The sequence below is a fragment of the Daucus carota genome, chromosome 2, assembly GCF_001625215.2.
Source record: "Daucus carota subsp. sativus chromosome 2, DH1 v3.0, whole genome shotgun sequence".
Classification (NCBI taxonomy): Eukaryota; Viridiplantae; Streptophyta; class Magnoliopsida; order Apiales; family Apiaceae; genus Daucus; species Daucus carota.
In genome coordinates, this window is record NC_030382.2 from 52371572 (window position 1) to 52395452 (window position 23881).

Here is a 23881-nt window from a genome sequence, read left to right on the forward strand (position 1 = left end):
CAGTAGTAAGATTGAAAAACACAAATTTAAAAACAGTGGGCACCCAAACCCAAAACCAGGTGTAGTTTTGGAAGCTAATGACTTGCGAGCTTGACGAGGAATCCTCTTCAACACTCCTCTCCAAACCCAACTCCTGGTTTGTTCTTTCACCCCTTTTCTACTTCTACTTGATGCCTTTCTATTTATCTCATTAGTATCTCAGTTGATTCAAGTAAAAAACAAGAATTAGTGAAATGTTATGATCTGGGTGATAATTTTTATCTCTCGTTGTTTTTGTTGTGATCCGTGTTTGTTATGCTCAGAAATTGATAGTGTTGCAAAAAGGTGTGTTCTTGGTGCTGTAATCTGTGTATTGGTGTTAAAATGTCTTGCTTGCAGTTTGGATGATCTAGAAATTGTTATCACTAGTATTGTGATTGGTTTTTTTAGTTCTTTTGTTATGCTAACTAGAGTGATGAGAAAAGTTGCAATCTTTTATTTTTGCTGGCTATCTGTTGTGTTAATTTGGATTTTGGGAGTGCAAAAAAGGTCTAACTTCGATCTTGAATATATAGAGTTGGCATTTTTCCTTTGCTCTTTGCAATTTGGAAAAACTGGAGATGTTAGTTAGTTATTTTTATTCTCTGTTATTTTTTGCATAATTTTCATTTTGATTTTGGGTAATGTTGCCTTGTATATATGTTTGATGCGGGTTTTGTGATGTATCTCTCGGAACTGCTCCATTGATTTTGTAATCTCAGAAACTTCAAATGCATTATATTATAATGCAACTCGGGAATACAAACTCTGTAAATGGCACAGTAATCTAATTGGTGTTAGATAGGTGTAGATCGAGTTGATTATAGAATATAGATTGAGGAGTAAATAGAGGTAATTTTTTATATTAAAGTTCCATACTGATTATAGATTAAATTTTATCTATGCTTTATGAACTTGTGAAGTACTGTTGTTGTTCTTTGATAAAAAGCACTATTATCACCATAACTTTGAATAATAGAGCATCCTGAAATTGTTCCAATTATTAACACGAGTCATATAACATTCTTTGATAATTTTCACAAGCCGATATCTCATGGATATTGAACATAGGTTGCAGGATAACGAGACTCTGTTAGAACTACTTTCAGGACAGATCTCCGAGTTTTATGACCATAAGAACCACCTACAATCACACCTGTCATTTTCTTGAACGATAGTGGTCAACTTGACATATTACCAAATCACACCTCAGATTAGAGTTGGGGAAATCCTTACATTACTCATTGAGAAAACCTGTTCTAAATCCTTAGAGGGTTTCTAAATTCTAAAATAAGCATGGAGACATCTTTTTCATTATTCATAGATGAGATAATTATATCATATTCAATTGTTTAAATGTCTCCCTGCAGTGTAAGATTATTATTAGCTCATTTTAACTGATATGCTTGCTAATACTCTGTCATAGCATGTCTTTAACTAAATTTCTAATAATGTAAAATAGAGAGGGTGCTGGTTGTATAGAAAGCTGATATATTAAACTGGTGATATACTAAAGTTCTCATACAATTGTTTTCAGGACCAAGATACAAAAATCTGCAAGATCATACACAAAATGTCTATAATGACCAAGTTACGCTGTATCACTCTGGATGTTACTGGCACATTAATAGCTTACAAGGGGGATCTTGGTGACTACTATTGCATGGCAGCCAAATCTGTAGGACTGCCGTGTCCAGACTACAAGCGTGTACATGAGGGCTTTAAAATTGCATATACAAAGATGGCAAAAGAACATCCCTGTTTCGGTTTTGCAGAGAAAATTCCCAACATTGTGTGGTGGAAAACTTGTGTTAGAGACTCTTTTGTAAAGGTAATTATTTCATCTTATTTTTCCAGAACTTCTTGCATGTCAGATCTTTAGAAACTATACATTTGTGGTATTATTTCTTCCTCGCTAAGCTAAATCGCCTGGTGTTTACTATTTTAATAAAATGAAATTTCATTATTTTATCATGAAAGAGCAATACTTAAGATTGTTGCATTACAATTCAAGTGAACTCTAACAGCATAAGAAAAAGGAAAAACACAGTATTCTCAGTCACATTTATGACTCACTGAAAAAGGATAGATCTTACCACAAAGTCAATAACCCCTAGGTAAATTTAAATTGGCGTGTGTGTTTGTGTGTGAGTATATTTACAGGGTGCAGGCCATAAAGCTCCAGAATGGTAGTGGCTATGTTTGAGAGATGGATATCTTTCCCCAATCTGAGATATATGTGATTGGTACCAACTGTAGCAGGCTTGTTAAATATGTTAGGATGCTGCAACGAGGAGCTTGTTGCCATTTCTATTTTAAGTATATCCCTTTACACCGTAAAGTGTGTTATTCAGAATTAGTTTTTGTTACAAAAGATATAAACCTTTGGTTGATGGTAGTATTAAATGAGACGATGGCATCTTGAATTTACTGATATCTTTTCAATTTAAGCATCAGTTTGTTTTAGATTATTTCCCTTGGGTAAATATTTAATGTGTGTGTATGAGAATTTGGCAAATAGAAGATTTTTGGGAAATGAACCGAGATTTATAATATTTTTAAAGCTTGAATCATATTTTGTTTTTTCAGGCAGGATATGATTATGATGAGGAGACATTTGAAAAAGTGTTCAAACGCATATACTCCACCTTTGGCTCTGCTGCACCTTATACTATGTTTTCAGATTCCAAGCCTTTCCTAAGATGGGCCAGGGACGAAGGTTTACTGGTTGGACTTGTTAGCAACGCAGAGTATCGGTATCGGGATGTTATTCTTCCAGCCATGGGTTTAAATCAGGTATATATTCATAGATAAGTTCGGAATGACCCCATGAAAATCATTTATTACTGTATCATTGATTAAAGTTATACATGGTGAATGTGATGACACTTGAACTTTAATTAAATGACCTGTTAAATTGCAGGGTTCAGAGTATGACTTTGGCGTGTTTTCTGGTCTTGAAGGATTTGAAAAGCCTGATCCGGAAATTTACAAAATTGCTCTGAAGAGAGCAGGAAATATTGCACCAGAAGAAGTTCTGCACATCGGAGATAGCATGCGTAAAGACTATGTGCCTGCAAAAAGCATAGGAATGCATGCTTTATTGTTGGATAGATTTAAGACACCGGATGCCGAAGAATGGAGGAAATCTGGCGCAACTGTGCTACCCGACTTGGTTGCTGCACAAGAATGGCTTACTTCTGATCAGTCTACTATTCAGTAGTCTGTACTTTGTAATGTTTTAATGCATGTTTACTTGGCCAACCCCTAAAGATCAACGGTGTACAAAGTTTACCAAAAGACGAGCGTCTGTACTATGGCATGGCACCTTGTCAAATTTTAATGAGAGAGATGAAACAAAATATATGTCTCTGGAAGTAGATGGTTTGTTTGCTTGTTTTGAGAAATCATTTCTTGTCTGGTCACAACTCCCATGTATATGTTATAGGAATGCCGAATGCAAATCCGAAGCAACCTGCAAACAGGAATGAAATACTACCAAATAAACAAAGTGTGCCAAATTGTTAACATTTGCTTGGTGTTGCATTGAGACTGATGAATTGGCTGCTCAGCAGGCATGAGATCTTGGTATAAATAAGTGTGTAGCTGAGCTGGAAAGTTGAACCTGAGCGACGTTCATAAACATGTTGGCCTCTAAACAGTATTCTATCAACACAAGCTGCATGTTCAGCTTTGTACACTGTTTACAATTAACTAGGTCACGTATTTAAGATATCATTTTATAATTGAACTTCTGGAAAAAGAAATTTAGATGTGAAACCAGAAAAAGAATTAAGAATGACTACAAAAAGATGATGGTAAAATATTTACAACGTATCAAAAATATTGGTCCCTAAACTATCAATAAATTATCTGTCACAGACTAATTAACATATATGTATACTGCACAATAATTTATATTTTGTGAAATAATTATTGATTGTCCACGTCACTATATAAATCTTGAGAAAACTCTGCACCTCAGGCCCGTCAACCTCGCATATAATAAGATTTAACAACTGTATTAAATATATAAACTTGTAAACGACTTAAACTGTGAGATCTGCAAAATTGTTCCTTTTTTCCCCTTTTCCCCCTAAACGTGTACAAACAGATGAATTCACAAGTACCTGAAAATGAAAGTGAAAATGACTACCTGAAAACGTTTAATGAATGTTCTTGCACTTAAACAATAACATACTATACTAAATGCTATACACCTATGTACACTGTAATTACATGACAATGTCCTCACAGGTTCTTGTTTGGTGAAAAATAATGAGTAATACTAGAACCTCGTCTCATTGTATTATTAGCTCGCTTTTGAGGTCGGAGCCAAGCACGAACTTCTTCTTGAATTTCCCGGGGTAACTCATCAACCACATTGGGATCAATCTCATCAATCTTATAGATGCAATCAACTCGACTTTGGTCAGCACCACGATGCAAACTTCTGATTCCACCGCTTTCTGAAGGCACTGTGCCATCAGCCTTGCCTTTAAACAGTACGAATTAGCTATTTAGTCTTCTAACAGAATAATGTATAGGTAAGCTGAAAATTGACAGATTTAAACACAGGCATGAGTTTTAATCTTATTATCACCTGAACATGAGGACTCTGTTGTTTCTTGCATATCATTCACACTCTCTTCCTTCGGCTCCTGAAAACAGTTCTTCGTTTGAAAAAATTGCAGAATTGAAGATGTTCCCTGCTGCATAGAGTGACTACCAAGCTAAGAATTTATATATTAAATAATGGAAAATGCAAAATGGAGACAGAAGCTACAGCAAGCTATTACATTGATTAAACTATAAATTTATATACCTATATATTATGAATTTGATTTATATATTAAAAGGCGGATTTTTGCCAAAAATTTACAGCACTCAATTTCACCATATTTTTCAAGGGATAAAAGAATGCTGTAGATATTCAATATTGCTGTTTTAATGTTGAATTCTGCTCAATTGAACAAAGCAGGCCCTTATTTTCAGCACTGAATCCCATTTCAGTGAATATTTAGTGAACTCGAGCTTTAAATTGTTTGGCTGATTGATGTTTTGGGTTGAGAGTAATTTTCCAAAGGTTCATGTTATATGTCCACGTGCATAAACATGGAGGTCTAAGTTGTCATTAGCTTATTACATAAGGGTAAAAGAGTAGGGGTCCCGTCAAAATGTTGAAACCAGTATATTAAGCACCAATGAGAAAACCAATCATTATAAACCTTTTCTTTCAATGCCTTCCCTTTCTGGTCTCGTGACCTGTTCCCACCCGCAGCATCTTTAATTACGGCATCTTCCCCAACAGAGTCTAGTTGTGGCTCATTTTTCTTCACTGAAAAATATAATAAGATCTCATATAAAAGTGATATAGTTATTATACAAGACAAAGGGGAAAAATGCTGAATATATAAAGAGGAACAGCAAACCTGGGGTTGATAATGATGAAATTTCTCTAGAGAAGTTAGTTTGTGCCTGCAGATGAAAAACAGGTTAAGTTCTAGTTACAGACCTCTGAATACACATATTCCGTACCCTTAAAAAGGCAGGATGATGGTAAACAACAATCAAATTCAATTACTGGAGGATTATGTGCATCAAAATAATCAAATTTCATAAAGTGACTGGGTTGGTCAGATTGTTTTATAGGTTGGTTAGATCGTGGTCTCTGTTGTATCAAGATCATTTTTATTAGATATATGACCACACTCACATAACCACCATGTCTTTGACAAGTTGTCAACCCTCAACCTCTCATAAAAGAGATGAAATTCATACCACTGGCCTAAGAGCCGTTTGATCAAGATGAAATTTTGTAAAAAGCCTAAACTAGACTTAAAAGTTTATTAGAACTACATTGCTTGACAAATCTATATATACAATTGAAAAGAGTCACCTTTGGGGTAATAAAAAGTGACCAAAAATCGGGGATTTTGAGGATATATATCAGTTTCAGAAGTAGACAATAAACAATCCTTCAGTTCACTTACATAATGGGAGAACACTCGATTTACCAGGTGCAGCAAGTATGGTGATAGGCACCTGGTGTTTACTTAGCAAGTTGGGTAATTGAAGCCCTAACTCGTGAAGATTCTTGTTTATAAAACTTTATTAACTCATATTGGTTCTAGAGCCAATATATGAGCAAACATTACACATTACACAATTACAGCAAAAGAGTACATGACAAAGCTGATCATCGACTTGATATGGTAGAGGATTACATATTACCATAAATATATAACTTAATATAAAAGGCGGGACTCAGTTCTGGTTAGCAATTATAAATAGGTTTCGACAAAAAAAAACAATTATAAATAGGTGGGAAACATTTGAATAGCAAGAACACAAGCCTTGTCTTCAAACATTCTACTTTCATCTTCCAAGTGGGTTTGCATCAAAGTATTCATCTTTGTTCCATCCTCGTGACATTCTGTTTGTGGCTCTTGCAGATGTTTCATTAAATAGCTTTCACTTCCTAGATGAGTCCGAAAATTTCATATATTCTATCAAATGTAGCCGTAATAGCTGAAACAAAAGTTCTTTGCAAAGTACGGACCAGCACAAGTACCCGAGGTTGATAACGTTGCAGCTTCAAAAATTTCCTTGTCATTAAACTCTTTGGTTGAAGAGCATGATTGATCTTGAGTATGGAAGTATTTCATAATTGAACAGGTGCCCTGCACAAAACATTTAAAACACAGTAAACACTCAATATTATACTTATATCAACATTGGTAAAGAAGGAACTAGTGTCTTAATATTAATAATCACTCTAGCAGCAATAATGCGAGTAAGGAGATCATGGTACCACAGATATTAAACAAAGTAGGATTGAGCTTACAGATGGTATATCAACTATTTTACTAGCCGAAAGAGAAAGATTAGTTATTCCCCATCCGCTGCACCCATTTCCATAAGCCTTACTACTTGAACTGAGATATTCACGTAACCCGGCCTGAAACAGATTCAAGGCATCTTCTAGAATCTTGGTAGTCCCATATCTCAATGGACATGACTTCGAAGGAAACTTTTTCTGTGACTGAGACTCAGTTGCCTGCAACCAACATATGATCAGCACAAGTAGCAAGTCTTCAATTTTTCTGATTAGTAACTCAAGTCAACAGTGCCTGTTGTCCAAACCAGTTGTCTAGACAGTGTAAATTTATTCTTTGCTCTCAAATTTAAAGTAAACTGATAGCAACATTGTTTAATGGGCAAGAATGAGGTGTTAAGGCAGAATTCAATCTCACCAAAAAAAAAAAAAAAAAAAAAGAGTGGGCAACCTTGTGAGCACTAGCATGTAGTGTTAGTGTCTGGGCGATCCTTTTGTTCTGTTCCAAGTCTACTTCAAGCCGCTCAGCAAGTTCTTCAGAAAATTTACTGAGCCACCGTTCGATCTGAAGGAAAAATAGTAGTGTCATTAGAGTAGACAGAAAATTGATATTGAATCTCAAGGGGGGAAACATGAATGTGCGGCAACTGTTATGTCACTTGAAACTTACAAACTGTAAACGCAGCGAGAAATACAAATCGACAAAAAACTTCAAAAATTAGCTACATCACTGGGATATATAATAATTAAAAGCTAGCTAAACAAGCCAAAAGACAGCAAAAAAGATCTGATAGTATATACTATGCATTAGGTCGATAGAAGTATAAGAAGGAATATGTAAATACAGCTCAGTAAATATCCAATTTTCACATTTAAATTAAGTAATATAAGTCTGGTTAGAATTTAAATTTAACAATCAAAACAAATCAACTTTGAACCTCCTCTTAGTTTATATACAAGATCAAAAAGTTAATTACAAGGTAATGAGTGAGTCAGGGCAAAGAATACAAGAATAACCACAAAAGAGAAGACTTACCGCAGCAATTGTTTTCAGACAATTAAGTCCAGGAAATGTTTTCCCGGTACCATGACTCTTAGGAAGAACACGACTCTCAACCTCATCGCCATTAATCCCTCGTGCAATGTTCCATAACCAAGTACTGGTGTGCATGTAAAAGGTAGAATATATATGAGTGCAAAATTAATTTAATGAATCATAGATGACACGCAATTGGAAATAAATATAAAGACTAGTTTTAAAGAAGCCGGATATTGAGCTAAAATTATAACATTCTCTAACAAGAATTTTATTATATCCTTGTGCAGAAAAGCTTAAATGATTTAAAGTAATAAACATTATTATGTAATGTGTAACCATGAAAAAGAAAAAATAGAAAGAAAACATCACGCCAGCGAAGGTATTTCTGTTTACCATATATGTTAGCTAACTTCTTCAAAACCTGAGTGAAATCTTATTTGCAGAGCAGTTTCTGTTATAGCCTGAGCAATTTTTATTAAAGTTGCATGCTCTATGTCTATCAGGGATGGAAACATAACTCAAATCGCTATAAGAATAACTGTTTTGCTCCAAAAATAACATCACCCCAACTTTATCACCTAAAAATAAACATATAATAGCATATAAAGATTACACTATCAAAACTGAATAAACATGATGCACTAATGAAGACGTGCACAGGTCAAGTCAACCACCATGTTTTACAATAATAGGATAATCACCCGGTATTTATTCCATATCTTTCTTGTAGTCTTCCCTCCGAAAATTGTAACAAGTCCCCGACAGTATTGACACCAAGATCATCTTGCAAAGAACAGCCAAGCTTCCCACCAAGCTGTTTCCTGCAATAATTATTTAGACACTAGATAATGAATCACCTTGCAGAAGACCATACAAGAAGCATGTGTTATCCTACATGGAGGGAAATGAGACAATAGCTTTTACGAGAAAAATAATTGCTTTAAAGACAAGTTCAAACTCAAATTAAACATAACCAGAACCAGATAACAACTTCAAGCCACTACCTCCATCCCGAGTAAGTGGTCTATTTTAGTCAATTGTTCATTTTAGTCATGCAAATTTTATATACTGTATAACTTCCCGAAACTTTGTAAATGTTTCTCAAGAAACTGAACTTTTCGTGGAAAACTTTCTAGACTTTAAGTAGTAGTAGGGACAGGTTGCAAATACCTCACCCTCCCATGCCCTAATTTTGAGTGAGACATAATTTGTACTTTTGGTTTCTTTGGTTTTAAGGTTTCCTTTCCAATTTTTAAAGCTAGGTCGATATGAGGAAAATAGTCCAAACACACCAACTTTTAGGGGACAGAAGAAGTATATAGCAAGAATAAATATCAAGAACATAAGCAATCACTTACATTTTCCTTATGGGAAGCGGTTCCAGCAAAGACTTTATGGACACAAAAGGGACAACAGTTTGCTGTGCAGGTTTATTCATACCACTTGCAAGTTTTGCTAGCATCTGCAACATATATAACACATAAGCTACACGCTATCCATTTTAAGGGGGGGAACAAAATTATCAGTGTGCATTGAAGATAATAATAATAAAGATAACCAATACCCCGTCCTACTTTGTTATGAGCGATTCCTGCAGAACATGAAAACTGAGTTTCTTTTAATACTTGCATCCTTAGTTCTGCAACGATAAAAGCCCCACAGGCTAATAACTTATCACGGCGATCAGCATTGCTCCGGCAAATCCACTCTCTGACAGCTTGCCTAACATCACTGGGCTCCTTTACGGAAAACGATTACCGTAATTAGATTTTAAATAAAATAAATTTCCCTTTCAATTATACAATGAGAGGACTATAATAGCAACGATATTTGATGAAATGCGGTGATATTAGCTGGCAATGTGAGATATTAAAGATATGGCATGTCCCACTAAGGCTAAAAAAATGGGACTTTCATGAGTTTTAAATGTTTTCAATACAAGTCTATTAAATAGTTTTGGATCATTTTTCTATACAAGTCTATTTAAACTCATTATCCTATAGAACAACCTCTTCCTTGCAAGAACTTTGGTATTTCATTTGTTTTTGGGTAGAATTTAACATAAGTTGATGAGTCCGAAAACCATAAAATGAAATATAAATAGACAGAATGCACACACAATCTTCCCGTCATAACTTAAAGATTAGCGGGGAGAAATGCTTCATGAGTAGGATATGACGAATATAAGCATTAGACTATTAGTTAACATGTTAAGAGATCCTAAATCTCTTTCCAGAGATATTTCTGCACGTAAAAGTATTAGCTATTTCTATAGCATTACTGTCCTTAAGTCCTTTAGGGGGTCGAGAGCTTTTTAGAAAGCAAGGTTGGTGTCTGATACAGTTAGATCGTCAGAAGGAAAAAAGAGAAGATGCTTCTCAATATAATAAATAATGAGGGGAACCAAGAGCTGACTCAAATTAAATACCAAAAGGGAAAGATTTCTCTTACAAGTAGAAAAGCAATTACACGACCCATGAACATTTCCTTGGATTCTACTTGTGTTTTTAGTTTAGGTGGTTGGTGTGTGGTACTATGGGTATCATTAAGTTGCCCAACATCCCTCCTCTCCTATAAACGTTAGAACCACATAGCAGTACATGATCCTTATTTCATTACAGGAAAAACTTAGGCCTGCTCAATAAAAGTTGCAACCTCGCAAAAATATTATTAAGGACGCTAAATATGTTGACATAAGGCAACACCATGAGATTCAATAGACTTCTGTAGCAGGATGAAAAATGAAATTGCAAGATCCTTACAGCACTAATCCCCAAAACATGAGATTTAATAACTTCATCATCAATCACTTCAAGGCTCTCAGGAGGAGTTTCTGACAACATTTTCTCAGCAGCGTCGGTTAGGTCAAGATATACTTCATCTATCGAAGCACGCTCACATCTACCTTTCCTTGAAAGAATAGCCACCACCTGCAATAGAAACAGTTGGTTACAGGGATGAGGGAGACAAAAACTTTGGGAAGCCTCAAGCAAGGAGATTATGACTCCCTTCAACCTCTGAACCTGCATTTCTGTATATACTTAGGTCCGCTTTACCACGGGCAACTGGTACACGGACAAGCTGAATTTCTGGACAGACACTCTTGGCTTCGTCCCCCCTCATTGATCTAATACCATGACATCGACATTTTTCAGCATCGATTACAAAAAATCAGTTTTCCTTCATTACAAGCGAACATTATTTACCTCTTAACTCCAAAACTACGAGCCTCATAGCTAACAGCAATCAGTCCCCCACCTTTCCAAGCATTATACTGTACGACAGCAGTAGGATGTCCTCTTAACTCAGGTTGTTTACGTTGCTCCACTACAAAATTTATATAAAAACAAATAGATGAATTACTCCGACCGGGACAGCCGCACATACATAAATATCAATCACAATTTCATGTCCACAGAGAGAACTTATAGATTACGATATTCTAGTAAATAAAATCTGAATTAAACATATAAACACAATTCTTTTGGAACTTGACAACAAAGGGCCAAATACTAGACAACTACGTTTCTAATGCAAATAACAACTCAACATCTTGCAGTAATTAACATAAATAACAATTATATTCCCGATATAGGAAAGAGGGAGGGATGGAGCGAGAGGGAGATGGAGCGAGACCTTGAACGTAAAAGCAATCCATGTCAACATGAGCAATGACACGAGAATCGGAAGACTCAGGCCTCGCCACTGGCATCTTCTTCCCCAACTATTCGCTTCTGGTTTCCCTCCAATTCTGTATCACTAATATAAACCCTAACTGGTAAACTAGTTGTTGAAAAAAAATATAAAATACGTGTATTTCAGAAATCTTTGCAAATAAATTCGACAAACGGCTTCAAAATCTCCAGGTCTCGTTCATTTTTATACGATCTTTTTAATACTCACATTATAATACTTTTTTAATAATTTTATATTTCATATTTTATTTTCAAAATTTCTTAAACAAAACATTAATTATTAAATATTTAAATTAAAATATTAAATTTTATTTTGCGAACAAAATTTGTTAAAAAATATAAATTATACTTAAAAAGACATGAAAATTTATACCCTGTCATTCCTAAATTACTCTTCTCCTTTTTTGAAAAAAGTCCAGCAATAGAAAACCATCCCTTTATAATTATGAGGGGTCTTGTTCCTGACAAGTGATTGTCAGGGAACGTTTATTTAACATACTGTGTCCCAGCCGTTGGATCATCAATCGAACGATTGGGATATAAGAAAAAAAAATTAACTGTCCGCGCTTTTTTTTCGCGGATACTACGGCTTCCGCGCTTTTTTACGCGGATACAGCGGGGGTTTATAAAATAGCGGAGGTGTGGAGTGCTTGAGATCGCACTTTGAATTGAAAGGAGGCCGGCCGGTGTTGTAGCGGCAGTAAAGCTTTGCCGGCGGTGTTGCAGCAAGGGAGGAGATTGGAGATGGGTTATTGATGACGAGTGATTGGGTTGTAGAGGCGGAGTACGGAGACAGCAGCCCGACGAGTTGCCGTCGCCGGAAGGCTGAGGGTAAGTATAGATGGGGGTGTAGTTGATGAAGACTTGCAGGGGTTGAATTGAAGAAAAGAATCGAGGACCAGTGATTAGGTTATGGTGACTGCTGTGATTATAGAACGAGAGAGAGAGGCTGGAGAGAGGTTTCGGAGCAAGGGAGATGAATTGTTGTGGTGGGCTTCTGGGATGTCCGCGTATATTAACCGCGGTGTGTCCGCGTAAAAAGCCGCGGAAGACATGGTATCCGCTAAAAAAAAGCGCGGACAGTTAAAAAATTTTATTTCTATCCCAGCCGTTGGATCGTCGATCCAACGACTGAGGTACTGTTTGGGGTTGCTGTTGCAGACAGCAACAGCAGCTTTTTGCTGAAAAACAGGTGAAAAACTGTTTGGTAAATCTAAAAGTAGCTTTTCCGAACAGCAGCTTTTAGCTGAAAAGCTGCTGTTAGAAAAAGCAGGTTCTCCCATGCTTTTGGAAAAAGCCGCTTTTCAGCTTTTGCAGAATGCTGTTATAAATTTCATTATAAAACCTCACCACAAACATTATTATTTTTATATTATAACTCAAAATAAATAAATATCAAAAAATTACCAAACAGTTATCTGATTTCTTCAACAGCACTTATTTTACCAGCACTTTTTCTGACAGCACAACAATTTTTAACAGCACTCCCAAACAGACCCTGAGACTCTGTGTGTTAAATAAACGTTCCCTGACAATCGATTGTCAGGGACCAGGACCCAAACCCAATTATAAGTCTGCAATTACCTCCTTAAACAGCATCAAACACTTCTAAAATTACCTCCTCAACCAGCATCAAACACTTCTAAACGCTAAACAGTTTTCAAAATTACATGTACTAATAAAAGCTCCATCATAATTTGTAATTAGTTGAAAGTTTAAAAAGTTAAAACTTGTATCATTAACGTATATTAACACCATAAATAATTATAAATAGATGTATAGTTTATAAAAATAAATTTGAAGTCAAATAGAAAATTTATATAAATAACTGAATGATACAATATAAATAAAATTCTTTTTCTAAAATGTGAAAAATATGATTTATAATTAATTAAAAAGTAAAATACTAAATTTACCACTTATAACATATATTAATATTAAAAAATTTTATAAATAATGATAAAAATATATGTTATTTCTAATACCCATTTATAATATATAAATGAATATTATAAATTTAATTTCTAAAAGAAATATTAATAACGTAATAATATTTTATCGAATTTCAATCCATTATCATATAATTTACATATATATAATAATATATCGACATTGAAAATAAAATTATAAATGTAATTTCTTAAATTATTTTATAAAAGTAATTATAAATAATTATATAAATAAATATATCTATTCGTATTTTTTCAATAGTAAGTTTTTAACATATTCTACGGTGTTGGCGGGGTGCAGTGTATTTGTGTATTACCTCTCAACATTCTTTTATTTTTTTATGGGACTGTCTGCACCCATGATCAGTGTCGGATACATAAAATTTGTTCATCGAAAAATAGGGTTTTATTAGGATTTGCAGTTTTGAGAGTCGACTTCCAAAATTCTAGCCATCACTTCTACGCTCAATAAAACCAAGATCTAATCCTTTTGCGTGAATTCTTGTTGAGTACTTTGTTATCAAGGTTGTGCCCATCTTTTTGGGATGTTTGTATTTGTTTTGATGTTTTTGTGTGCCTTGTTATGGGTTTTGGTAACGTTTTCAAGAAGGTGTTATATGATATTTTGGGTGATCCGTATGGCTTGTATCAAATATGACATGGTGGTAAATATTGCAAAAGCTCACCATTCACGACATAATATTGTTCATGTTTTGGGGTCATTTTTTATCCAATATCAGTGGGTGTAACTGATAATTCTGAACATTGGGCTACAGATGCTGCTGCTTATGTGAAAGTCGATTGTGATGCTACTATGTTCATAACTGATGTAGGTTGGATTGTTCCAGATTTGATTGTAATTCTTTTTGGTTCAAAGAATTTAAATATTCAACTTGTCAAACAATCTGAAAACAAAGCAGCTATATGTTTAGCTCGTTTTTTGTTTCTTAATCAGGTTGTAATTGACAGTTCGAGGGTTTGTCTCGGCTGGGTTTCAGTTATTTATTAAATTTTTCGCATTTCGTCAAAAAATTATGGTTAGTTTTAATTTGGGTTATTGATATAAATATACAGAGTTCATATTTCATATAAAATATGTGTAAAATTTCCTACACAATTAGGTATATCATATTTTCTTTCCAAACACTGACTGTTAGTATTTAGGAGTTTCCTTGATGATGCAGAGCAATGACTTCCACTATCAAATTTTGGCTGATCATGAATTTGAATTTATAAGCAAATTAAAATTTATAAATAATTAAAATGTTTGAAAAATAAATAAAAATAACGAATAAAAATAGCTCGACCTTAACCTTACTTTCAGAATATGTATACATGGCGTGGGTGCAATGTATTTGTCCATACTGTCAACATTGACTCCTATGATTCTTCTCGATAATGCACGGCAATGACCTCCACTACCAATTTTATTCAATAGAATGCGCCGGCCTTATTTTATAATCAAAATCAATATTAATATTAATAGGGTGTATTGGAATAAGATTTTAATGAATTCTCTTTAATTTGTGATTTTGTACGAATTATTAATAAAATATCACATAATTTATAAGATTTGACTGTTTCAAAATCCAATGAATTTTGGTGAGATTTCAAAAAACTTAAAATACACTTAATAATGCCACAAAATCCATCATTTTATTAAATTCAAAAAAAATCCACCAGCATTTGAATACCATCAAATTTTAATAAATTCTAAACAATTTTTTGAATACCATCAGATTTTAAACAATCTCAATTGAATACCACCAGATTTTATAGTAATAATTTAAAATCGCAACAGATTTTGTAGTAATAATTTAAAATCGCAATTGAATACCTCAAAATTTTATAATGGAATTCAAACAATCTCAATCGAATACCGAATACCTTCGAATTTCATATCCAATACACAGGTTTACAGACATTTTTCCCCCTCATAATTGTATATTTTAAGTATCATACCCGGAGTTAATAAGAGGCCGGACTTAGAAAGAAATTATATATTTTTAAGTAAATAGGGGATATCAGTAGAATTTGAAGAAAAAACTACCACCACCCCAGATCATCTTCAAATTACTTTAGAGATTATAATAACTGGATCTTAATATATATCTAATTTATGAATTTTAATAAATTATATATTTCTCTGATTTTATGTATATTCTAGATATATACGATAAAATTGATACAAAATTTTAGAATTTAAACATAATATTTCAATATCTCATAAATTATGCTGACGTTTTAAAAAACATAAAATACAGTAAATAATTTCACAAAATTTATTATTTTACGAATTTTTAAAAAATCTTTAAAATTTGGATATTATGAAATTTAATAGATTTTAACTAATCTCAATTGAATATAATCAAAATTTAAAATACAATTTAATATCTTAATCAAATACCATCATATTTTATAACAAAATTTAAATCTTGATTAAATATTTAAAATCTGAATTAAATGCATCAGAATTTCATTAATACAAAAAAATCTTCCAAAATCCTAATTAAATACCGTACATTCTTGCCGGATTCCACAGGCTGTATATATATATCTGATATTCAGCCATTGACGCACACCCATATTGACTGGCAGGCCTTCCAGCCACAATGAAGAAAACTGCAAACATCGTCTTCATCGCCGCTCCGACCATCGGAAACCTCGTCCCCGCAGTCGAGTTCGCAACTCAGTTAACCAACACATACCCATGTCTTAAAGCCACGGTACTAGTCATCACCATGTCTACTCGCCCACTCATCGACACCTTCGTTGACTCACGCGCCAACGTCAACGCCGGAAATGTCTCCTTCGTTTACCTCCCTCCCACAGAGCCGCCATCTCCAGACCAATATAATAGCTTCGTAGGCTTCATGTCTCTGTCGATCGAGAAACAGAAAACGCACGTGAAGAATGCACTCGTGGATCTCATGCAGACTCGATCCGAGCCAACGAACTCAGTTGTCCCCCTGGCCGGATTATTTGTTGACATGTTTTGTACGTCGATGATCGATGTAGCTAATGAAGTCGGAGTGAATTCTTATGTGTATTTTGCATCTCCGGCTTCATTTTTAGGCTTCATGCTGCACCTTCCAGTATTAACTAAATTAAGTGCTGAGTTGGATGACTCGGATGCTGAGTTGAGGATCCCGGGTTTTGTCAAGCCTGTTCCTGTATCGGTGTTGCCTACTTTCTTTCTCACAAGAAATAAGGATGATGGTTGCTCTTGGTTTGAGTATAACGCAACCAAATACAAAGAAGCGAAGGGTATTATAGTAAACACGTTCAAGGAATTGGAGAATCATGCTCTGGATTCTGTCTCTGCTGTGTTAGGTATCAGCCCATTACAAGGTAACATGGACTTTGGTGATCCAAAATATATAAGGATAATAATTGTATGTTTAGACAATTATTATAAGATATGTCTTGGTCACAAAGATAGAATACCTAGTTGGAATTGGATTCTGATTTGAGTTGGAAATCAAAATTGGATTAGGACTATGTGTAGCTGTTTTAGAATTAGATTCTGATTTGTCTAGTTTGAGATGGCTATATATACATAGTCATATTGTGTTTGATAGGTGTGCTCAAGATGTAGACTTAGGTATCGCTCGAGGGCGGATACTTGAGTAGTAGGCTTGAGTATAATTTTGGTTGATTGTATTATTGATAACGGTTTTGATTAATAATACAAGTTGGGACGTGGGTTTTCCACGTCAAATATATTGTTGTGTGTTTGCTTTGCATTAGAAGATTGATCTCGTATTTTTATCCCTAACAAGTGGTATCAGAGCCAGGTTAGGATCGTGATTGATGGGGTTGAGGATAAATTTGGGATTCAATCGAGAATGTAGAGTATGGTGAATTTTGTTAGCAGGAAGAGACAAAGTTATGTGCGGTTTGACGGTTGACTTGCACCATGGATCAATCATGACGGACTCAATATGGAAGAAGATTGGATGGTTCTTCTAGAGGCCGGAGGATTGTGAAAGCAAGGATCGGGTGACTCATGGATGGAAGAGCACTCGGGGTTGATGCACGTGATTTTGTAGATGGATAAAGTTTGGAAGAACGAGAAGCGGAGATTCTTGTTCGAGGGGAGGCATTGGCGGATGGACGCCGGTGTCTTCATCGTGATTGTTGATTGTATTGGGCTGAAGGGGAGGATTGTTAGGTATCAGCCCATTACAAGGTAACATGGACTTTGGTGATCCAAAATATATAAGGATAATAATTGTATGTTTAGACAATTATTATAAGATATGTCTTGGTCACAAAGATAGAATACCTAGTTGGAATTGGATTCTGATTTGAGTTGGAAATCAAAATTGGATTAGGACTATGTGTAGCTGTTTTAGAATTAGATTCTGATTTGTCTAGTTTGAGATGGCTATATATACATAGTCATATTGTGTTTGATAGGTGTGCTCAAGATGTAGACTTAGGTATCGCTCGAGGGCGGATACTTGAGTAGTAGGCTTGAGTATAATTTTGGTTGATTGTATTATTGATAACGGTTTTGATTAATAATACAAGTTGGGACGTGGGTTTTCCACGTCAAATATATTGTTGTGTGTTTGCTTTGCATTAGAAGATTGATCTCGTATTTTTATCCCTAACATGCTGTGTTTAGTGACTTGCCACCGGTTTACCCGGTCGGTCCGGTTGTTGATCGTCGCGGACCGGCTGGATGGAAAGTCAACGAGGATCATGAGGTAGTCAGAAAATGGCTTGATCAACAACCGGAAGCGTCGGTAGTTTTTCTATGTTTTGGTAGTATGGGGAGTTTGAAACCGGCCCAGGTCAAAGAGATTGCGCATGGGCTAGAGCAATCCGGGCACCGGTTCTTGTGGTCACTGCGAGAACCGGCCAAGGGTAAATTGGACCTTCCAGGGAATTATACGAATCCTGACGCGGTATTGCCAGATGGGTTTAATGATCGGACGGCAGGGATTGGATTGGTATGTGGTTGGGTGCCACAAGTGATGGTATTAGGCCACAATGCAGTGGGAGGGTTTGTGTCACATTGTGGGTGGAACTCAATATTAGAGAGCTTATGGCACGGGGTGCCAATTGCAACATGGCCTATTTATGCAGAGCAGCAGCTGAATGCATTTGAAATGGTGAAAGAGTTTAAATTTAAATTATATTGTGAATATTTTTCTAGTATCAATGCAATTTTATAACATAACGTTATATCAAATATTCCAATTTTTATTGTGACAACTATATCTCCATCCTTTTGTCATTTTATATTTAAACCAAATTACAACATTTTTTTAGGACACATGAAATAGACAGTTTTGTTGGTTCCAACACAAATATGGTCCCATATTAAATAAAATGGAGTCCCGTTTTCAGTATCCCAATGCTCTGAGTTGGGACTTTATTAGATGCCGGCCTTATCTTTTAAATAAAATACATAAAATAAAGTATAAATAACATATTTTTAACTCACAGGTGCATATGCATTCTTTTAGTATTCATTTTAAAGAATATATAAAATTTAATTTTATAAACTATTTTAAAAAAATTCTCTTATATAAATATTTAAATAATAAAATTTTGTTTAGAAAAAAAAACTACATTTTCCAGTAGTGTGTCAAACCTTGCTTTAAGGTACCTAGACTAGGAGGAATTATTAAAATGTTAACTAAAAAGTGTATTCAACTTATGTTATGATGAATTTTAATGAATTGTATTCATTTTAATGTTATGCAGATCATAGATTAATAATCGTGAATTTTTAGAATTTAAGCAGAATATTTGTGACTTAAATATCTTAATTAATGGGAAATTTTCACAAAATTCATGATTTTGTAAAGTTAAAATAAAATCATTTAAAATTTTGATCGAATACCAACAAAATTTTAACACAATCTAAATTCTTGATTGAATACCAATAACATAATTTAAATTTTTAATAATATATGTTTAGATTTTTTTTAAAATCCGAAATGAATGCTCCGGATTCCATAAATAAAAACAATCTATAAAATCCACATTGAATTCAGATTACTATAAAATTATATTATTTTAAAAATAAATAATTATATATGCACACATTTGGTATTGAATTATGTACGCACACTCATATTGACTTGCTACAGAATGAAGAAATCTGCAAACCTTGTTTTCATCGCCGCTCCTACAATCGGAAACCTTGTTCCTGTAGTCGAGTTCGCCACTCAGTTGACCCACACTTACCCATCTCTCACAGCCACCGTCCTAGTCATCACCATGAATCGCCCACTCGTAGACACCTTCGTGGACTCACGCTCCACCGTCAACTCCGGAAATGTCTCCTTCATTCATCTCCCCTCGTTAGACCCGCCCTCACCTGACCAATACCAGACGAGCGTAGGTTTCATGTCTCTTTTAATAGATTCTCAAAAACCACACGTCAAGAAAGCACTCGTCGATCTCATGCACACTCAGTCGGAGAGGACTGACTCAGTTGTCCCCCTCGCGGGATTATTTGTTGATATGTTTTGTACGGCGATGATTGATGTAGCTAATGAACTCGGTGTGAAAAGTTATGTATACTTCGCTTCTCCGGCTTCTTTTTTGGGCTTTATGTTGCACCTTCCAGTATTGACACGATTAAGTACTGAGTTGGATGACTCGGATGCTGAGTTGAGGATCCCGGGTTTTGTCAAGCCTGTTCCTGTATCGGTGTTGCCTACTTTTTTTCTTACAAGAAATAAGGATGATGGTTGCTCTTGGTTTGAGTATAACGCAAGAAAATACAAAGAAGCAAAGGGTATTATAGTAAACACGTTTAAGGAATTGGAGAATCATGCTCTGGATTCTGTTTCTTCTGAGTTTAGTGACTTGCCACCGGTTTACCCGGTCGGTCCGGTTGTTGATCGTCGCGGGCCGGCTGGTTGGAAGTTCAACCCGGCTCATGAGAAGGTCAGAATGTGGCTTGATGAACAGCCTGAGGCATCAGTAGTTTTTTTATGTTTTGGAAGTATGGGGAGTTTGAAACCGGCCCAGGTTAAAGAGATTGCGCATGGGCTAGAGGAATCCGGGCACCGGTTCTTGTGGTCGCTACGAGAACCGGGTAAGAGTAAATTAGACCTTCCAGGGAATTATACGAATCCTGACGCGGTATTGCCAGATGGGTTTATTGATCGGACGGCAGGGATTGGATTGGTATGTGGTTGGGTGCCACAAGTGATGGTATTAGGCCACAATGCAGTGGGAGGGTTTGTGTCACATTGTGGTTGGAACTCAATATTGGAGAGCTTGTGGCACGGGGTGCCGATTGCAACATGGCCTCTATATGCAGAGCAACAGCTGAATGCATTTGAAATGGTGAGTGAGTTGAAGCTAAGTATAGAGATAAGGCTGGACTATAGAGGAGGTGAGAATGATTTAGTATGTAAAGAAGAGGTGGCCAAAGGAGTGAGGAGTTTGATGGAATTAAGTGATCCTGCTCAGGAGTTGAGAGAAAAAGTCAAGAGAATGAGTCAGGTGAGCAAGAATGCTGTGATGGAGAATGGTTCATCATTTGTTGCTTTGGCTCGATTGGTTCACCAACTCTTGCCTGATATCTAGGACCATGTGATTGGTATTTTGTTCCTGTCATACTGTATTATGAGAAGCGTCTTGCATGTTATCCTCTCTTTTGGTACCTACCAGGATTACGAGGATTTTAGTTTTTGCATGTCATGTTTCACATATAAAGACTTGTTGCTTATCCTTGATTTTTGGTATTGGAAATGTACCTGAAGCTGGAAGTTAGTGGAACTTTATGCTAATTTCTGAAGTTAAATTATATGCATCTGAAGTATAATTAAACAAATTGTAGACTTATCAGAAAGTTTCTCCGTTATACTTTACTGATAACCTGATATCATCTCCCAGGGAAAATGTTGTAAAAGATTACTGTGGTGACTGATGCACCATTGAGTGATCAGATATTTTAATCCAGAATGTCTTTTGGTAGCTTTGATAATAATACGTTTTAAAAATAAATTCACAAGAAGAGAAACAATGCAGGTAAATGCAAAGGAACATTGAGTTTTTTTTTTAAACAAAAGGAACATTGAGTTTGAAATCATAGTTTTGCAGGCTTTTTTAGGCCACCAAACCGTCGAGTATCTGTAATTATCATCTTGGAGTAGATCTTAGCAGTCCCTTGTCAAATGAGGCACTCTGAAACTACAGTAATTGGTATGAAGGCTCAAGATGCAAAGCAGGTAGGGTGAAAGTTCTAGACGAGAAAGAAATCAACTCTAATACAATTCCAACTATTCAGTTCAGGGCGACATGGGTTATGGGTAAGACGTATAAGAATGATAATTCTTCACTTGAATTTTAAAATTTGAATAGCATATATAAAATTTTAATTCACAAAATAAAAATATTTAATATTTCTTACCTGTCATTAAAAAAAATGACCCGAAACAAAATGGAGTTGTGTGACCAGGACATTAAAATAAATAATACTCCTTCCATTTAACATCAAGATTAATAACAATATTCTCTCCACCCGAAATTTTAAGTTCGCTGATTTTGAATTATTTTTATTTTTATTTTAAAACAAAAATTTAAGTATGAATAAATTAATAAAATAGACAATTAATATCATTTAAAATGTGTACGAAAATCAATTGTCTCGTGAAGGAGTATTATTGGACTTTGTGATGCGTGTGCCTCTTGTATTGATTCAAACACTACTTTACCATAAACCCTTTGTTTTCATTTCCTTGAATCATATTCTCCAGGGTTTCAATGGATTTCAAAAGAGGGGATGTGGTGGAGATCATGGGCACCGAAGAAGGATTTGAGGGCTCTTATTTCGAGGCAATTCTGATTTCCAAGGTTTCCAACGATCACTACATTGTTCAGTACAATACTCTGATGAATGATGATAAGTCTGGGCCCGCAAGGGCATTTGTCTCCGGAAAAGACATACAACCGGTGCCGGAGGAGATCATGCCGGAAAAAGGGTTCTTTTTGAATGACAGGGTTGATGTTTATTACCGTGAGGGGTGGTGGGTTGGAAAAATAACCGAGAAACTCGAGAACGAGTACCGGGTTTGGTTTGAGCATACAGGGGATGAGGGTGTGTACTCAACCACTCAGACTCAGATGCGACTTCATCGGGATTGGATTAACGGTAAATGGGTTTGATTTATCCTTGATTTCTAGAATATTATGTGCTAATTTTGTCGTTATTATCATTCTTGGACTCTATCAGACTCCCCGGATGTTATGTGTGTGAAGGAGGTTTAGTGTTGAATGTGTGCTGTTACCATATTAATCTTTGATTTTGTTTCAATCCAGAATGTGCGCGTTAAGGTAGTGATTAAGTAAAGTACTGGCATGTATTTTTCATTTTTGCAAAACATTGAATTTGTAAATTAAGAGATCACGAGGGTATCAGGTTATCAAAACATCATCAGGCTATCAGCTTAATGACTGTCGCAACTGTTTCCATGTCTACTTCATCTTAAAACACTCCATCATAAAATTAAGAGATCTATGTGAAGAGGTTGAAGAAATCTGACCGAATGTCAAATGACATGAGTGACCTGATCAAATGAAATGAAAGATATCATTGGCCGCTTAGAAAATAATTTTAGAAGGGTGTATTCGATTGAGATTTTAATGGATTGTTTTTAGTCTATGAATTGTATGTGTTTTGATTTTGTGCGGATTTTTGATAAAATGTCGCACAGTTGATAGGATTTAAGCACAATGATTCAAAATCCTATTGATTTTGATGGGATTTCAAAAAATTTAAAATACACTGAAAAATGCCACAAAATCTATCATTTTATGAAGTCCAAAAAAATCCATCAGCATTTGAATACCATCATATTCTAATGAATTTTAAATAATCTCAATTGAATACCATGAATATCATCGGATTTTGTAGCATAATTTAAAATCCCAATTGAATACCTTAAGATTTTAATGGATTTCAAACCCTCGGATTTCACGAATGAAAAAAATGCTTTAAAATCCCAATCCAATACACCCTGTTAATGTCTGGTATAGAAATTGTTAAATTCGAACTGCACCTTTGAGATAAAATCAAAATTATCAAATATCTGAACAATTAAATATAAATAACCTTTACATTATAAAATCTTGAATCTTGAATAAAATAAATATTTTAATAAAAATAAAAGTTTCGACTAAAATTTAATCATATACAAACATTGTTTTGCAATTGAAGGGTCTTTGGAAAGTTTTAATACCCTTAAACTTTACCAGGACTAACTTATTCAAAACTTGGCAATTAGTTGAACTGCTTCATTGTCCTTCTCCTATCTTGACGACAACACTGAAGATTGTAATTACGTTAACTTGCTCTGTCAAGGGG

At 35.0% G+C, this 23881-nt stretch overlaps 5 protein-coding genes across 10 annotated transcripts; 4 read left to right on the top strand and 1 right to left on the bottom strand.

Annotated features, from left to right (window-relative positions):
* Nucleotides 1-5: 5 nt before the first annotated feature.
* LOC108206382 (uncharacterized) lies at nucleotides 6-3413 on the top strand. 2 transcript variants are annotated; one of them, XM_017376660.2, is made up of 4 exons: nucleotides 6-136; nucleotides 1556-1849; nucleotides 2608-2814; nucleotides 2942-3413. In XM_017376660.2, the coding sequence occupies exons 2-4, from the start codon at nucleotides 1592-1594 to the stop codon at nucleotides 3239-3241; spliced, it is 765 nt and encodes a 254-aa protein (XP_017232149.1). In that variant the 5' UTR covers nucleotides 6-136; nucleotides 1556-1591; the 3' UTR covers nucleotides 3242-3413. The 2 variants fall into 2 exon arrangements, with proteins under 2 accessions (XP_017232149.1, XP_017232150.1); XM_017376661.2 differs by lacking the exon at nucleotides 6-136 and adding an exon at nucleotides 147-324.
* A 667-nt stretch (nucleotides 3414-4080) lies between these two features.
* LOC108205775 (DNA polymerase eta) lies at nucleotides 4081-11702 on the bottom strand. 5 transcript variants are annotated; one of them, XM_017375842.2, is made up of 16 exons: nucleotides 11532-11702; nucleotides 11102-11222; nucleotides 10911-11022; nucleotides 10658-10825; nucleotides 9470-9634; nucleotides 9254-9357; nucleotides 8597-8716; nucleotides 7893-8016; nucleotides 7308-7421; nucleotides 6866-7078; nucleotides 6593-6701; nucleotides 6375-6499; nucleotides 5451-5496; nucleotides 5247-5356; nucleotides 4622-4730; nucleotides 4081-4514 (listed from the first exon to the last, which is right to left on the bottom strand). In XM_017375842.2, exons 1-16 carry the CDS (start codon nucleotides 11605-11607, stop codon nucleotides 4270-4272), a joined length of 2061 nt encoding a protein of 686 aa, XP_017231331.1. In that variant the 5' UTR covers nucleotides 11608-11702; the 3' UTR covers nucleotides 4081-4269. The 5 variants fall into 5 exon arrangements, with proteins under 5 accessions (XP_017231331.1, XP_017231330.1, XP_017231329.1 ...); XM_017375841.2 differs by having other exon boundaries at nucleotides 4622-4727; nucleotides 6581-6701; XM_017375840.2 differs by having other exon boundaries at nucleotides 6581-6701.
* Nucleotides 11703-16008: 4306 nt separating this feature from the next.
* LOC108209311 (UDP-glycosyltransferase 43-like) lies at nucleotides 16009-18740 on the top strand. Its single transcript, XM_064088089.1, has 2 exons — nucleotides 16009-16867; nucleotides 18173-18740. The coding sequence occupies exons 1-2, from the start codon at nucleotides 16152-16154 to the stop codon at nucleotides 18723-18725; spliced, it is 1269 nt and encodes a 422-aa protein (XP_063944159.1). The 5' UTR covers nucleotides 16009-16151; the 3' UTR covers nucleotides 18726-18740.
* An 849-nt stretch (nucleotides 18741-19589) lies between these two features.
* Nucleotides 19590-21294, top strand: LOC108209310 (UDP-glycosyltransferase 43-like). Its single transcript, XM_017380142.2, has one exon. The coding sequence runs from the start codon at nucleotides 19651-19653 to the stop codon at nucleotides 21100-21102; it is 1452 nt and encodes a 483-aa protein (XP_017235631.2). The 5' UTR covers nucleotides 19590-19650; the 3' UTR covers nucleotides 21103-21294.
* A 987-nt stretch (nucleotides 21295-22281) lies between these two features.
* Nucleotides 22282-22683, top strand: LOC108207749 (protein AGENET DOMAIN (AGD)-CONTAINING P1-like). The gene has a single exon (XM_017378180.1). The coding sequence runs from the start codon at nucleotides 22282-22284 to the stop codon at nucleotides 22681-22683; it is 402 nt and encodes a 133-aa protein (XP_017233669.1).
* The last annotated feature ends 1198 nt before the right edge of the window (nucleotides 22684-23881 follow it).

Excerpts from the sequence above, each read along its gene's own strand:
- LOC108206382 (XM_017376660.2), top strand. The coding sequence starts at position 1,592 with ATGTCTATAATGACCAAGTTACGCTGTATCACTCTGGATGTTACTGGC. Across the intron at positions 1,850-2,607 it reads TTAGAGACTCTTTTGTAAAG|GCAGGATATGATTATGATGA; the intron begins GTAATTATTTCA and ends TTGTTTTTTCAG. Across the intron at positions 2,815-2,941 it reads CAGCCATGGGTTTAAATCAG|GGTTCAGAGTATGACTTTGG; the intron begins GTATATATTCAT and ends GTTAAATTGCAG.
- LOC108205775 (XM_017375840.2), bottom strand. The coding sequence starts at position 11,607 with ATGCCAGTGGCGAGGCCTGAGTCTTCCGATTCTCGTGTCATTGCTCAT. Across the intron at positions 9,358-9,469 it reads CAGGAATCGCTCATAACAAA|ATGCTAGCAAAACTTGCAAG; the intron begins GTAGGACGGGGT and ends TATATGTTGCAG. Across the intron at positions 7,422-7,892 it reads GTCTGAAAACAATTGCTGCG|ATCGAACGGTGGCTCAGTAA; the intron begins GTAAGTCTTCTC and ends TTTTTCCTTCAG.
- LOC108209311 (XM_064088089.1), top strand. The coding sequence starts at position 16,152 with ATGAAGAAAACTGCAAACATCGTCTTCATCGCCGCTCCGACCATCGGA. Across the intron at positions 16,868-18,172 it reads CTGGATTCTGTCTCTGCTGT|TGACTTGCCACCGGTTTACC; the intron begins GTTAGGTATCAG and ends TGCTGTGTTTAG.
- LOC108209310 (XM_017380142.2), top strand. The coding sequence starts at position 19,651 with ATGAAGAAATCTGCAAACCTTGTTTTCATCGCCGCTCCTACAATCGGA.
- LOC108207749 (XM_017378180.1), top strand. The coding sequence starts at position 22,282 with ATGGATTTCAAAAGAGGGGATGTGGTGGAGATCATGGGCACCGAAGAA.